At 47.2% G+C, this 17,062-nt stretch overlaps 1 protein-coding gene across 1 annotated transcript; it reads right to left on the bottom strand.

The window, feature by feature from the left end:
* Positions 1 to 2,865: 2,865 nt before the first annotated feature.
* LOC124028777 (extensin-like) lies at positions 2,866 to 11,544 on the bottom strand (the record flags this gene model as incomplete). The annotated part of the gene is made up of 3 exons (XM_046340748.1): positions 2,866 to 2,946; positions 10,401 to 10,460; positions 10,878 to 11,544. Coding segments are annotated over 3 exons (808 nt in total), but the record flags the coding sequence as incomplete, so codon positions are not given.
* Between the last annotated feature and the right edge of the window lie 5,518 nt (positions 11,545 to 17,062).

Raw genomic sequence — 17,062 nt, 5'->3', positions numbered from 1 at the left:
GGGTGAGTGGTACACATTACCACATCTGACTGGAGGAGGAGATAGAGGAGAGGTTGTGGGAAGCCTACTGTAATGGTCTCCTAGATCCATAGAGGGGAGAGGAGGAGGAGGAGGAGGAAGAGGAGAGGTTGGGGAAGCCTACTGTAATGGTCTCCCTAGATCCAGAGGAGAGGAGGAGGAGGGAGGAGGAGGAGGAGGAGGAGGAGGAGGAGGAGGAGGAGGAGGGAGGAGGAGGAGGAGGAGGAGGAGGACACACACACACACTACTATACAGTGGTGCGAACCTCTGGACCAAGAGTGACCAGAGATGGACCATAGAGGACATGGACAGACTTCCAATTTCAATCTTGAGCGATCCGGCTGGAATCTCAGCCTAACTTTTGTTTCTACACCTTGTGACCTATGGTTGAGAATGAATATAATACAACAAAATATATTTTCCCACAAAAATCCACATTTCCCCGATCTACCATGAAAAGTGTTAATTTAGCAAGCGTAGTTGTGCCGGTAACATACAAAATGAGTTGGTTTCATTCGACAACAACCATACGGTGATTTGGGTAAATGTGTTCCACCCCACACCTTGTTCCTTCCTGCAGAACGCTATAGGGGACCTGTATGGCAGTGACACTGGCACCCTGTCACAAGATAACAAATCAACAAGCTTATTTTCACTTGTTTTTAGCAGGTTTGTGATGTGGAGGGTGTGTGTGTGTGCGTGCGTGCGTGCGTGCGTGCGTGCGTGATGAAAAGAGTGCAGTGCCAGACTGGGTGCTGATACTTATGCATGTGTTTCCAAGGTGATAAACCTTTCACTCTGCAGGTGAGGAGGAGCCGTTGAGAGATGTAATATTGGATGGTTCACACCATGGCAAACACACACATGTACTCCACCCCACACAGACACGCACACTGCAGCGGAAATACATGCACGCACCTACACACACACACACAAACACATACACACAGACATACACACACACACACACACACACACACACACACACACACACACACACACACACAGACATACACATATGAAAATGCCTTGGGAAAGTGTTCAGACTCTCCTCAGTAAAAGGCACATGACAGCCCGCTTGGAGTTTGCCTAAAGACTCTCAGACCATGAGAAAGAAGATGCTCTGGTCTGATGAGACCAAAATTGAACTCGTTGACCTGAATGCCAAGCGTTACCTGGCACCATCCCTACGGTGAAGCATGGCGGTGGCACCATCCCTACGGTGAAGCATGGCGGTGGCACCATCCCTACGGTGAAGCATGGCGGTGGCAACATCCCTACGGTGAAGCATGGCGGTGGCAACATCCAGTGGCAGGGACTGGGAGACTTGGCAGGATCGAGAGAAAGATGAACAGAGCAAAGTACAGGGTTAGGGTTAGGGTTAGGGTGTACTACAGTGAAGAAAACTTTTATCGATGTTATATGATATCACCCTGTATTAATATGATATAATGTTATATGATATCACCCTGTATTAATATGATATAATAATGTTATATGATATCACCCTGTATTAATATGATATAATAATGTTATATGATATCACCCTGTATTAATATGATATAATAATGTTATATGATATCACCCTGTATTAATATGATATAATAATGATATATGATATCACCCTGTATTAATATGATATAATAATGTTATATGATATCACCCTGTATTAATATGATATAATAATGTTATATGATATCACCCTGTGTTAATATGATATAATGTTATATGATATCACCCTGTATTAATATGATATAATAATGATATATGATATCACCCTGTATTAATATGATATAATAATGTATGATATATGTTATATGATATCACCCTGTATTAATATGATATAATGTTATATGATATCACCCTGTGTTAATATGATATAATGTTATATAATACCCTGTGTTAATATGATATAATAATGTTCTATGATATAATGTTAATGTTCTATGATATCACCCTGTATTAATATGATATAATAATGTTCTATGATATCACCCTGTATTAATATGATATAATAATGTTATATGATATCACCCTGTATTAATATGGTATAATAATGATATATGATATCACCCTGTATTAATATGATATAATGTTATATGATATCACCCTGTATTAATATGATATAATAATATTATATGATATCACCCTGTATTAATATGATATAATAATGTTATATGATATCACCCTGTATTAATATGATATAATAATGTTATATGATATCACCCTGTATTAATATGATATAACAGTGTTGTATTATGTGCAGCACTACTGTTGTAAAGAAAGTCTGGAAGGCAACCAATGCTTTCTCTCTGCTTGCCTATAATTGGCCTGTTTCTTATCGTTCCCTCATTAGCATTCTCACACTTCGTGTTGTCTTTTACTTCCATTTCCTGTCTCAGCCTACTCTGTAACGTAACAAGAACAACCTTCATCTAGGCCCTCTCTCTCTGCTCCTCTCCCTATCTGACTCCTTATAGGCCACCAGACATGCCCCCCACCACCGTCCCCCGTCCCTCCCCTGGCCACCGATAGCACCACCATATTTTATTCATTTTTAATTAACTGTTTTCCATTTGAAAAAAATACAGACCAGGATGTCGTCCAAAAAATAACTAATCCCAAACACAAGGCCAAGGTTACGTGTGGGACGGAGGATGTTTGTTAAGGATATAAACACCCCTCTAAATCCGATATTGGTACGATCCATTATTTACTGGAGATACAGTGTTAGCCAGGTATGTTGTGTCGGTTGATTACAATGGAAACTAGGGTTGTGTTCCATAAAACAATGTAACAGGATGTGTGAAACGGTCACAGTGGAATGTATAGAATCCCAGATGATGTCAGACAGTTCTAGACAGCATCAGCGCTATGTCCACCAATGGTTCCCCCTTTTCATTCTTGCTCACGCCCTGTTTCCTCGTCTGGTGTGGGAACACACACTAATGGAGTCATCGTCTCACACAGCCAATGTCCTTATATTTTATTAACATCACAAGATTATCATCAGTTTGTTGATACACACCTCCACCTGTCTGTAACTCTATCCTCAGACCGCTTATCTCTGGCACTGACCCCTGCCCTGGCCACTACACACACACACACACACACACACACACACACACACACACACACACACACACACACACACACACACACACACACACACACACACACACACACACACACACACACACACACACACACACACACACACACGATTCACACATACACACCCCTGCCAGCTGCCAACCACCCAGAGGACACCTGAGGGTGACAGACAGTCGAGGGAGGAGGAGGTGAATGGGTGAAGGTTGAATGGCATGGGGCACAGCAGAGATTCGGAGTCATCTGCTGGGGATGAGGAGGAAGGGGAGGAGGGGGAGAGGTGGGTGACAGTTGGTGTTGCTGTGTCAGGGTAAGGAAGAGCAAGAGGTGTAGGGTGTAGAAACACCTTTCCCCTCCCCTCCCCTCCCCTCCCCCTCCCTCCCCTCCCCTCCCCTCCCCTCCCCTCCCTCTCCTGTCCCCCCTCCCTCTCCCCTCCCCTCGCTCCCTCCCTCCCTCCACTCCACTCCACCCACCCACTCCACTCCCTCCCCACCCCTCCTCCCTCCCTCCCTCCCTCCCTCCCTCCCTCCCTCCCTCCCTCCCTCCCTCCCTCCCTCCCCCTCCCTCCCTCCCTCCCCCTCCCTCCCTCCCTCCCTCCACTCCCTCCACTCCCTCCACTCCACTCCCTCCCTCCCTCCCTCCCTCCCTCCCCTCCCCCCTCCCTGCCTCCACTCCCTCCACTCCTCCACTCCACTCCACTCCCCTCCCCTCTCCTCCCCTCTCTCCTCTCTCCCTCCCTCCCTCCCTCCCTCCTGCCCTCCACTCCACTCCACTCCCCTCCCCTCTCCTCTCCCCTCCCTCCCTCCCTCCCTCCCTCCCTCCCTCCCTCCCTCCCCTCCCTCCCTCCCTCCCTCCCTCCACTCCACTCCACTCCCCTCTCCTCCCTCTCTCCTCCTCCCCTCCCTCTCCCCTCCCTCTCCTCCCTCACTGCCCTCTCCTATTTCCACAGCATCACAACAGTCGATTTCTAGTGTTGGCCCTCACCTTCTCACCCACGCCCAACCCCCAGGATATTGTTAGCCTCTTCGCGAACAACTAAAGCTGACACCTTTCTCCCACTCTCAGCCCCTCGGGATACCGTTAGCCTCTTTGCTACCAGCTAAAGCTAAAACCTTTCCCCCACTCTCAACCCCTCGGGATACCATGAGCCTCTTCTCTACCAACTAAAGCTAACACCTTTCCCCCACTCTCAACCCCTCGGGATACCATTAACCTCTTTGCTATCAGCTAAAGCTAACACCTTTCTCTCACTCTCAACCTCCCGGGATACTGTTAGCCTTTTTGCTATCAGCTAAAGCTAACACCTTTCTCTCACTCTCAACCTCCCGGGATACTGTTAGCCTTTTTGCTATCAGCTAAAGCTAACACTTTTCTCTCACTCTCAACCTCCCGGGATACCATTAGCCTCTTCGCTACCAGCTAAAGCTAACACCTTTCTCCCACTCTCAACCCCGGGATACCGTTAGCCTGTTTGCTACCAGCTAAAGCTAACACCTTTCTTCCACTCTCAACCCCTCGGGATACCATGAGCCTCTTCGCTACCAGCTAAAGCTAACACCTTTCTTCCACTCAACCCTCTGGATACCATGAGCCTTTTCGCTATCAGCTAAAGCTAACACCTTTCTCCCACTCTCAACACCGGGAGACCGTTAGCCTCTTTGCTGTCAGCTAACAGCTAACAGCTTACAACTAACAGCTGGCCCTGAAGACAACCTGGGAGAAAAGGGGTGACTGTCAGCAGCGACACCTTAAATCCATGGTTTTAGAGATGCATGCTAAACTAGCGTTGTGTGCTCACTGCTAGCAGTGAATGGGGTAATAAGGAAGTTACAGAGGTCTGGCAAACAAAACCTGTGTGACGTCCATGTCGATACCAACACTAGAGAGGTGAAATGTGTCTACGTAGTATTATATGTGATCAACACCTTAGTGACAGGTCCATGTCCTGCTCTAAATAAGTTTTAGTTTGTGCTCATGTGAGAACTTAATTTCTTTCTGGACGTGAGTTGCATGTACAGTAGGACTTTCAACACAGACGTAGTTACATCACGCTCCCTTCTCTCAAACCATTTTTATTTTCTTCAACAATCTTATCCAGAGGAATTAGGGTTAAGTGCCTTGTTCAAGGGAACATTGACAGATTTTTAACCTAGTCTACGAACCAGTGACCTTTGGGTTACTGGCCCAACACTCTTCAGCGCTAGGCTATCTGCATCTCCACTTAAACTCAATCTCTGTGACCACTAGAAACCACGATACTGTGTAAGACCGAAACAAAAACATTTTTCACCTAGATTATTTCGGTGTTACATATACACAGACTGCCTCAGCCCGAGCCGTCCGCTCTGACCTGAACTTTCAGAATAAGCCATTTATGGGCCTCTACAACACTTATGCCCAAGTAAGGTCATGTGGGCTGGCCTGGGCCAATCGGATGGCAGCTTTTTTGACCTCTGATCTGGGGGCAGAGTTAATGATACATGTGCAGAGCTCCTTTTAATTGTGTTATGAATGTGTTGCCTAACAGGACATGAAAGAAGGAGGGAGAGGGAGAGAGAGAGAGAGAGAGAGAGAGGGAGAGAGAGAGGGAGAGAGAGGAGAGAGGGAGAGAGGGAAAGGGACAGAGAGAGAGGGAGAGTGAGAGGGGAAAGGACAGAGAGAGGGGAGAGAGAGAGAGAGAGAGAGGGAGAGAGAGAGAGAGAGGGGATAGAGGGAGAGGGACAGAGAGAGAGGGAGAGGAGAGGGAGAGAGAGAAGGAGAGAGAGATGTACTGAGAAAAATGTCAAATTGTCTTTTTGGTAATGTAAACATATGTTTCCCATGGCAATAAAGCCCCTTAAATTGAAATTGAATTTAAAGAGAGAGAGAGAGAGAGAGAGAGAGAGAGAGAGAGAGAGAGAGAGAGAGAGAGAGAGAGAGAGAGAGAGAGAGAGAGAGAGAGGAGAGATGTACTTGTTAAATGTTGAATCTTAGATGAAATCACAGACAAAACTTTTGTAAAGTATTTTGGTCGAGTTTGGAGCTTTGAATACAGTAATAATAATTGGCGACTTCAGACTTTTTTCGCTTGGTCGTCAAGCTGTATCTGCAACAGTGCCGCTGTGCCCAGTAGAGCTCATAACATCTCTGTCATCTGGCTGTGAAGCTTTCACTGCCAGTGCTAACAAAGTTGTAAGCTCCCAGTGGTTTCTGGGTTATTCTAAACCGCTGTGAACTGACAGTGCCCTTGTACTCTCACACACAGTGGCCTTGCAACTCCTGGCTGGGTTTGTGATCTCCTCTCTTCTGGCAGTCCAAGATCTGGCTGTATGGACTCACAGGGAAGGAATGTCGGAAAGAGACACTGTAAATAAATACTCCATGCTCATTCAGGCAATGACACAAGGACAGAAAAGACCCCCCATCTCAACCCTCCATCACTGGCTACCATGCAGGTTGCAAGGCCCGTAGAAGGCAGGGAGCAATGAATTAGCAACCCAGTATCACTATTTTTATCATCATGTAGCTACAACGATAATATCAACGATTTGTCGGGAGATGTACAATTTATTTTGGGAAAACTGTGAACCCTCCTACCCAAAACAAGTAATCCTGTTTGACTGTGGCATTACATTTGTCAAACTATGCTTAGTAACTTCAGGAAAATACCAAATTCTCTGTTAAAGATTTAAACCTTGATCTTGTCTTAACTCCACAGATGACTTTGTGACAATAAAAATAAAAGTTGTCACTTGTTAAGTCTGGAGGCTAGAGAAGTTTAATCAGGAGGCTAGAGAAGTTTAGCCTGGAGCCTCTAGAAGTTTAGCCTGAAGAAGTTTAGTCTGGAGCCTAAGTATAGTCTGGAGCCTAGAGAAGATTAGCCTGGAGCCTAAGTATAGTCTGGAGCCTAGAGAAGTTTAGCCTGGAGCCTAAGTATAGTCTGGAGCCTAGAGAAGTTTAGCCTGGAGCCTCTAGAAGTTTAGCCTGGGACCTCTAGAAGTTTAGCCTGGGAGCCTCTAGAAGTTTAGCCTGGAGCCTCTAGAAGTTTAGCCTGGGACCTCTAGAAATTTAGCCTGGAGCCTCTAGAAGTTTAGCATGGAGCCTCTAGAAGTTTAGTCTGAGCCTAAGTATAGTCTGGAGCCTCTAGAAGTTTAGCCTGAGCCTAGAGAAGTTTAGCCTGGAGCCTCTAGAAGTTTAGCCTGTAGCCTTTAGAAGTTTAGCCTGGAGCCTCTAGAAGTTTAGCCTGGAGCCTCTAGAAGTTTAGCCTGGAGCCTCCAGAAGTTTATACTGGAGCCTAGATACATTTACACGAGACGTTTAGCCTGGAGCCTAGAGAAGTTTCGCCTGAAGATGTTTAGTCTGGATTCTAAGTATAGTCTGAAACCTAGAGAAGTTTAGCCTGGAGAAGTTTAGTCTGGAGCCTAAAGAAGTTTAGCCTGAAGAAGTTTAATCTGGATTCTAAGTATAGTCTGAAACCTAGAGAAGTTTAGCCTGGAGCCTCTAGAAGTTTAGCCTTGAGCCTAAATTAGTTTAGCCTGGAGAAGTTTAGTCTGAGCCTAAAGAAGTTTAGCCTGAAGAAGTTTAGTCTGGATTCTAAGTATAGTCTGAAACCTAGAGAAGATTAGCCTGGAGCCTCTAGAAGTTTAGCCTGGAGCCTCTAGAAGTTTAGCCTGGAGCCTCTATAAGTTTAGCCTGGAGTCTCTAGAAGATTAGCCTGGAGCCTCTAGAAGATTAGCCTGGAGCCTCTAGAAGTTTAGCCTGTAGCCTCTAGAAGATTAGCCTGGAGCCTCTAGAAGATTAGCCTGGAGCCTATAGAAGATTAGCCTGGAGCCTCTAGAAGTTTAGCCTGTAGCCTCTAGAAGATTAGCCTGGAGCCTCTAGAAGTTTAGCCTGTAGCCTTTAGAAGTTTAGCCTGGAGCCTCTAGAAGTTTAGCCTGGAGCCTCTAGAAGTTTAGCCTGGAGGCTCCAGAAGTTTAAACTGGAGCCTAGATACATTTACACGAGACGTTTAGCCTGGAGCCTAGAAAAGTTTAGTCTGAAGATGTTTAGTCTGGATCCTAAGTATAGTCTGAAACCTAGAGAAGTTTAGCCTGGAGAAGTTTAGTCTGGAGCCTAAAGAAGTTTAGCCTGAAGAAGTTTAGTCTGGATTCTAAGTATAGTCTGAAACCTAGAGAAGTTTAGCCTGGAGCCTAAATTAGTTTAGCCTGGAGAAGTTTAGCCTGGAGCCCTGGAGCCTAAATTAGTTTAGCCTGGAGAAGTTTAGCCTGGAGCCTAAATTAGTTTAGCCTGGAGAAGTTTAGTCTGAGTGTTTAGCCTTGAGCCTAAATTAGTTTAGCCTGAAGTTTAGTCTGAAGAAGTTTAGTCTGGAAGTTCTAAGTATTGTCTGAAACCTAGAGAAGATTAGCCTGGAGCCTCTAGAGTGTTTAGCCTAGCCTGAGCCTAAAGATTAGTTTAGCCTGGCCTCTAGAAGTTTGAGTCTGGATTAGCCTAGCCTCTAGACGCTAGGACTGGAGCCTCTAGAAGATTAGCCTGAGAGAAGATTAGCCTCTGAAGATTAGTTTAGAAGAGTTAGCCTGGAGCCTCTAGAAGATTAGCCTGGAGCCTGAAGATTAGCCTGGAGCCCTAGGAAGATTAGCGGAGCCTCTAAAGTTTAGCCTGGAGCCTAGAAGTTTAGCCTCTAGAATATTAGCCTGGATCTAGAAGATTAGCCTGGAGCCTCTAGACGTTTAACTGGAGCCTTAGAAGTTTAGGCTGGAGCATGAAGAGCCTCTAGAAGATTACCCTGTAGCCTGGATTAGCCTGTAGCATCTAGAAGATTAGCCTGGAGCCTCTAGAAGATTAGCCTGGCATCTAGAAGATAAGCCTGTAGCTAGAAGATTAGCGTCTAACTCTATGTTGTTGGCACGTGGTGACTGAGTAAGGACGGATGTTGTACCTGTCACGACTTCTACCGAAGGTAGTTCCTCTCCCTGTTCGGGCAAGCGCTGGCGTCATGCCAGGTTCGTCTACCAGCTAACTCCATCCCTTTTTCCTTTTCTGTTTGTTTTGTCTTTTGATTTCTTTTTCACACCTGGTTTTGCCTTAATTATCTGTGTGTATATATGTGCCCTGTTGCCTGCCTGGGTTTCCTTTGCCTTAATTATCTGTGTGTATATATATGTACCCTGTTGCCTGCCTGGGTTTCCTTTACCTTAATTATCTGTGTGGTAGAAATGTACCCTGTTGCCTGCCTGGGTTTCCTTTGCCTTAATTATCTGTGTGTATAAACTTACCCTGTTGCCTGCCTGGGTTTCCTTGCCTTAATTATCTGTGTGTATATATATACCCTGTTGCCTGCCTGGGTTTCCTTTGCCTTAATTATCTGTGTGTATATATGTACCCTGTTGCCTGCCTGGGTTTCCTTTGCCTTAATTATCTGTGTGTATATATATGTACCCTGTTGCCTGCCTTAATTATCTGTGTGTAAATATGTACCCTGTTGCCTTAATTATCTGTGTGTATATATGTACCCTGTTGCCTGCCTGGGTTTCCTTGCCTTAATTGCCTTAATTATCTGTGTGTATACTAATTATCTGTGTGTATATATGTACCCTGTTGCCTGCCTGGGTTGTATATATATGTACCTTTTGCCTTAATTATCTGTGTGTATATGTACCCTGTTGCCTGCCTGGGTTTCCTTGCCTTAATTATCTGTGTGTATATATGTGTACCTGTAATTATCTGTGTGTATATATGTACCCTGTTGCCTGCCTGGGTTTCCTTTGCCTTAATTATCTGTGTGTATATATGTACCCTGTTGCCTGCCTGGGTTTGCCTTAATTATCTGTGGGATTATTCTTTCATTGTGATTGGCTGCCTGGTGAGGTTATGCCATTTTTTGTTTTCATGGATTATTAACAGTGTCATTGTCTGAACTTTGTTTGTTCCTCCGTGTGTGTATATATGTACCCTGTTGCCTGCCTGGGTTTCCTTTGCCTTAATTATCTGTGTGTATATATGTACCCTGTTGCCTGCCTGCTTCCTTGCTCTAATTATCTGTGGTTCCTGCCTGGGTTTCCTTTGCCTCTGTGTGTAGGGCGCCTGGGTTTTGTCGAGGGCGTTTTCCTTTGCCTTAATTATCTGTGTGTAGGGCGCCTGGATTTCTTTGCCTTAATTATCTGTGTATATATGTACTGGCGCCTTGCCTTAATTATCTGTGTGTGTATATATGGGCGCCTTGCCTTAATTATCTGTGTGTAGGGCGTTGGGTTTCCTTTGCCTTAATTATCTGTGTGTGTGTATATATATGTACGAGGGCGTTATTGTCGAAGCGTTTGTCGAGGGCGTTGTACTTGTTTTGATTGTACCACACCTGTGTTGGGGGACTTGCCAATTAAAGTCTCAGACATCTCTGCTCTCCTTCACCTACCTCCTAAACGCAACATTATCCCAGTACCGTATCGGCTTTTCAAATGACTTATCGGTCACGATCAATTAGGAGCGTTTTAAAGCTGCGGTGGTGGTAACGCCATGGTAACGTTGTATAAATATACTGGAAGAGTTCAGCTGCCATCATGCCTGACAATTAAATTGGTCTGTCACTATGGGGCTGCCATTAATCTCTACTTGTCATCCTTGTTTATGCTGCATGTACTGGCTGCCTGCGTGTGGGAGGGCCTTTTAGAGGAGGTGTGGTGGGAGGGGCTTGGGAGAGGAGGTGTGTGGGAGGGGCTTGGAAGAGGAGGTGTGTGTGGGAGGGGCTTGGTAGAGGAGGTGTGTGTGGGAGGGCCTTGGGAAGAGGTGTGTGGAAGGGGGCTTGGGAGAGGAGGTGTGAGTGGGGCTTGGGACAGGAGGTCTGTGTAGGGCTTGGGAGAGGAGGTGTGAGAGTGGCTTGGGACAGGAGGTCTGTGTAGGGCTTGGGAGAGGAGGTGGAGTGGCTTGGGAGAGGAGGTGGAGTGGGGCTTGGGACAGGAGGTCTGTGTAGGGCTTGGGAGAGGAGGTGTGAGAGTGGCTTGGGACAGGAGGTCTGTGTAGGGCTTGGGAGAGGAGGTGTGAGAGTGGCTTGGGACAGGAGGTCTGTGTAGGGCTTGGGAGAGGAGGTGAGAGTGGCTTGGGACAGGAGGTCTGTGTAGGGCTTGGGAGAGGAGGTGGAGAGTGGCTTGGGACAGGAGGTCTGTGTAGGGCTTGGGAGAGGAGGTGTGAGAGTGGCTTGGGAGAGGAGGTGGAGTGGGGCTTGGGACAGGAGGTCTGTGTAGGGCTTGGGAGAGGAGGTGTGAGAGTGGCTTGGGACAGGAGGTCTGTGTAGGGCTTGGGAGAGGAGGTGTGAGAGTGGCTTGGGACAGGAGGTCTGTGTAGGGCTTGGGAGAGGAGGTGTGAGAGTGGCTTGGGACAGGAGGTCTGTGTAGGGTTGGGAGAGGAGGTGTGAGAGTGGCTTGGGAGAGGAGGTGTGAGTGGGGCTTGGGAGAGGAGGTGTATGTGAGTGGGGTGTGATGGGATTGTGAGGGGGAGGGGTGTATCTGGAAATCTTGTTAATGGTAACTGTCACTACTGAGCCCGTTGGCAGCCTTACTCTATGACATCATGCATCCGAGTATTTCTCTAAATTGCTTGGAGATGTAAAGAGCTCCACAAAATGCCTTCTATAATCATGTGGTCATTTAATCACTAACACCATGTGGGAGAAAAAATCCCTTTTTTGATCAAACTTCCTTTGGAATGATTCTGGGTATTATTTTTTGGTATGTTTTGTAACGGAGGCTGTTACTCTGTCATGTTAGGTAGACTGGTAGAAAAGGTGAACAGACCACTTTCTATTATATATATATATGCCATTTAGCAGACGCTTTTATCCAAAGCGACTTACAGTCATGTGTGCATACATTCTACGTATGGGTGGTCCCGGGGATCGAACCCACTACCCTGGCTTTACAAGCACCATGCTCTACCAACTGAGCTACAGAAGGACCACAGAATTCTTCCAGAGGTTAAGGAAGGTTTGTGTGTATGGAAACGATGGCACCTTACATCTCCCACACTGCCCCCCCCCAGCAGGACAGGGGCATTAGTCAGTCCCCCACCTCTCCTCCACTCCAGGGCTGATGCATTATAATAGAAACCTATTGTTTCTGTGTGTCTGTGTTTGACTGGAGACCAACAGAAGAGTGTCTGTCTGCTGTTGGCCCTGGATTCATATGTACATGTGATTATTGACATGCATATTCAAACGCATGCGTTTGTGTTACCATCCCATACTGTTTATGTTCCTCTGTGACAGTGACAACATGTAATACATTAAAACTCCTATGATTCATGTCCGACCAGTGTTTTTTGTTTTACTCTTCTGTTTCTCGTTTTTGTTCTTCTGACAATTGAACTTCTGCCAAAACTGTCCAGACATGCAGATGATCTGAGGGATGTAAAATGGTGGATGTTTCTCTCTCACCAGACTGTCCTGTCAGACGTCAAGACATGGAACTTTCATTAACTCCATTGTTGTCTCACACACACACAGTGAGTGAGTGTATGTGTGCTCGAGTGTGTGTCTGTGTGTGTGGTTGTCTGTACGCTTGTGTGTCTAAGTGTGTGTGTGTGTGTGTGTGTGTGTGTGTGTGTGTGTGTGTGTGTGTGTGTGTGTGTGTGTGTGTGTGTGTGTGTGTGTGTGTGTGTGTGTGTGTGTGTGTGTGTGTGTGTGTGTGTGTGTGTGTGTGTGTGTGTGTGTGTGTGTGTGTGTGTGTGTGTGTGTGTGTGTGTGTGTGTGCTGTCATCCCTATATGCCTACAGACTCAAGGTGTGTATAGCTGCAGGGTGTGCTGTCATCCCCCATATATGTCTACAGACTCATAGAAACGGTGGGTAGCAGGATATAGCTGCAGGGTACAGCTGCAGGGTGGTAATTGGAGGACCTGAACCCATGGGGTGATTAAAATGCATTTATTTCCCCCTACTGTCACATCTGCATAGAAACCGGATGAGCCTGTAGCTGATAGGTTACTGTCTGAGGTCTGAGGACGACCCTGTAGCTGTTAGGTTACTGTCTGAGGACTGAGGACAACCCTGTAGCTGATAGGTTACTGTCTGAGGTCTGAGGACGACCCTGTAGCTGTTAGGTTACTGTCTGAGGACTGAGGACAACCCTGAGGACTAGCTGTTAGGTTACTGTCTGAGGACTGAGGACGACCCTGTAGCTGTTAGGTTACTGTCTGAGGACTGAGGACGACCCTGTAGCTGTTAGGTTACTGTCTGAGGACTGAGGACGACCCTGTAGCTGATAGGTTACTGTCTGAGGATGACCCTGTAGCTGTTAGGTTACTGTCTGAGGACTGAGGACAACCCTTTAGCTGATAGGTTACTGTCTGAGGACCGAGGACGACCCTGTAGCTGATAGGTTACTGTCTGAGGACTGAGGACGACCCTGTAGCTGTTAGGTTACTGTCTGAGGGCTGGAGGACAACCCTGTAGCTGATAAGTTACTGTCTGAGGACCTGAGGACTGTCTGAGGACTGAGGACAACCCTGTAGCTGATAGGTTACTGTCTGAGGACTGAGGACGACCCTGAAGCTGATAGGTTACTGTCTGAGGACTGAGGACCACCCTGTAGCTGATAGGTTACTGTCTGAGGACTGAGGACGTCTGAGGACCCTGTAGCTGATAGGTTACTGTCTGAGGACCCACCCTGTAGCTGTTAGGTTACTGTCTGAGGACTGAGGACGACCCTGTAGCTGATAGGTTACTGTCTGAGGACTGGAGGACGTAGCTGATAGGTTACTGTTAGCTGTTAGGTTACTGTCTGAGGACGACTGAGGCTGTTAGGTTACTGTCTGAGGATGACCCTATAGCTGATAGGTTACTGTCTGAGGACTGAGGACTGAGGATCACCCTGTAGCTGTTAGGTTACTGTCTGAGGACGACCCTGTAGCTGATAGGTTACTGTCTGAGGACTGAGGACGACCCTGTAGCTGTTAGGTTACTGTCTAGGACGACCCTGTAGCTGATAGGTTACTGTCTGAGGACTGAGGACGACCCTGTAGCTGTTAGGTTACTGTCTGAGGACGACCCTGTAGCTGATAGGTTACTGTCTGAGGACTACCTGTAGCTGATAGGTTACTGTCTGAGGACGACCCTGTAGCTGATAGGTTACTGTCTGAGGACTGAGGATGACCCTGTAGCTGTTAGGTTACTGTCTGAGGACTGAGGACTCACCCTGTAGCTGTTAGGTTACTGTCTGAGGACTGAGGACCTTAATTCCTGTAGCTGATAGGTTACTGTCTGAGGACTGAGGACGACCCTGTAGCTGATAGGTTACTGTCTGAGGACTGAGGACGACCCTGTAGCTGTTAGGTTACTGTCTGAGGACTGAGGACAACCCTGTAGCTGTTAGGTTACTGTCTGAGGACTGAGGACGACTTGTAGCCTGTAGCTGAGTTAGGTTACTGTCTGAGGACTGAGGACGACCCTGTAGCTGTTAGGGTTACTGTCTGAGGACTGAGGACGACCCTGTAGCTGATAGGTTACTGTCTGAGGACGACCCTGTAGCTGTTAGGTTACTGTCTGAGGACTGAGGACAACCCTTTAGCTGATAGGTTACTGTCTGAGGACCGAGGACGACCCTGTAGCTGATAGGTTACTGTCTGAGGACTGAGGACGACCCTGTAGCTGATAGGTTACTGTCTGAGGGCTGAGGACCCCTGGAGCTGATAGGTTACTGTCTGAGGACCGAGGACAACCCTGTAGCTGATAGGTTACTGTCTGAGGACTGAGGACGACCCTGAAGCTGATAGGCTACTGTCTGAGGACTGAGGACGACCCTGTAGCTGATAGGTTACTGTCTGAGGACTGAGGACGACCCTGTAGCTGATAGGTTACTGTCTGAGGACGACCCTGTAGCTGTTAGGTTACTGTCTGAGGACTGAGGACGACCCTGTAGCTGATAGGTTACTGTCTGAGGACTGAGGACGACCCTTTAGCTGTTAGGTTACTGTCTGAGGACGACCCTGTAGCTGTTAGGTTACTGTCTGAGGACTGAGGACGACCCTATAGCTGATAGGTTACTGTCTGAGGACTGAGGACGACCCTGTAGCTGTTAGGTTACTGTCTGAGGACGACCCTGTAGCTGATAGGTTACTGTCTGAGGACTGAGGACGACCCTGTAGCTGTTAGGTTACTGTCTGAGGACGACCCTGTAGCTGATAGGTTACTGTCTGAGGACTGAGGACGACCCTGTAGCTGTTAGGTTACTGTCTGAGGACGACCCTGTAGCTGATAGGTTACTGTCTGAGGACGACCCTGTAGCTGATAGGTTACTGTCTGAGGACGACCCTGTAGCTGATAGGTTACTGTCTGAGGACTGAGGATGACCCTGTAGCTGTTAGGTTACTGTCTGAGGACTGAGGATGACCCTGTAGCTGTTAGGTTACTGTCTGAGGACTGAGGACGACCCTGTAGCTGATAGGTTACTGTCTGAGGACTGAGGACGACCCTGTAGCTGATAGGTTACTGTCTGAGGACTGAGGACGACCCTGTAGCTGTTAGGTTACTGTCTGAGGACGACCCTGTAGCTGATAGGTTACTGTCTGAGGGACTAATCTCTGTAGCGACCCTGTAGCTGATAGGTTACTGTCTGAGGACTGAGGACGACCCTGTCGCTGATAGGTTACTGTCTGAGGACGACCCTGGAGCTGATAGGTTACTGTCTGAGGACGACCCTGTAGCTGATAGGTTACTGTCTGAGGACCGAGGACGACCCTGTAGCTGTTAGGTTACTGTCTGAGGACGACCCTGTAGCTGATAGGTTACTGTCTGAGGACGACCCTGGAGCTGATAGGTTACTGCCTGAGGACGACCCTGTAGCTGCTAGGTTACTGTCTGAGGACGACCCTGGAGCTGATAGGTTACTGTTTGAGGACGACCCTGTAGCTGATAGGTTACTGCCTGAGGACGACCCTGTAGCTGATAGGTTACTGTCTGAGGACGACCCTGTAGCTGATAGGTTACTGTCTAAGGACGACCCTGTAGCTGTTAGGTTACTGTCTAAGGACGACCCTGTAGCTGATAGGTTACTGTCTAAGGACTAAGGACGACCCTGGAGCTGATAGGTTACTGTCTAAGGACGACCCTGTAGCTGATAGGTTACTGTCTGAGGACTGAGGACGACCCTGGAGCTGATAGGTTACTATCTGGTGACTGAGGACGACCCTGTAGCTGATAGGTTACTGTCTGAGGACTGAGGACGACCCTGTAGCTGATAGGTTACTGTCTGAGGACTGAGGACGACCCTGTAGCTGATAGGTTACTGTCTGAGGACTGAGGACGACCCTGTAGCTGTTAGGTTACTGTCTATGGGGTCCGGGGGGCTGGATGGCGTCAGTTCAGAGGTTACATGTAATGAGAGAAAGAGACGAGGTCTAGGTTCTCCATGTCTGCTCTGGTCTTTGTCTCTGAGTGTCTGTGGTCTACATTATCTACATGGTAATGTCCCATGACTTCTAGCGTGACCCTTAACCTTGGCTTTCACTTATCTGGGCTATGATTAGAGAGAGAGAGAGAGAGAGAGAGAGAGAGAGAGAGAGAGAGAGAGAGAGAGAGAGAGAGACAGAGAGAGAGAGAGAGAGAGAGAGAGAGAGAGAGAGAGAGAGAGAGAGAGAGAGAGAGAGAGAGACAGGGTGAGAGAGATAAAGGGAGAGAGATAAAGAGAGAGGGAGAGAGACAGGATGAGAGAGATAAAGAGAGAGAGAGAGAGAGACAGAGAGAGAGAAGAAGAGAGTTAGATATAATGTTAATGTCTTATTGAGAGGCAGTCAACAGGACGTTACACATTTTCAACTGTAAAATAAGGACAAAAATAACGTGTATAAAATACACTGTTTATATGTTATTATGTTTTGGCAAGTGAAGCATGTAAATATATGTCAAATAAATTATTATACCCTATTTACTGAAGCAATTTTAAATGTGGTGCGTGTGTGGGTTTGTGTGTGT

Source organism: Oncorhynchus gorbuscha, unplaced genomic scaffold, assembly GCF_021184085.1.
Source record: "Oncorhynchus gorbuscha isolate QuinsamMale2020 ecotype Even-year unplaced genomic scaffold, OgorEven_v1.0 Un_scaffold_4837, whole genome shotgun sequence".
Lineage (NCBI taxonomy): Eukaryota > Metazoa > Chordata > Actinopteri > Salmoniformes > Salmonidae > Oncorhynchus > Oncorhynchus gorbuscha.
This window is presented reverse-complemented; position numbering and strand designations above follow the sequence as displayed.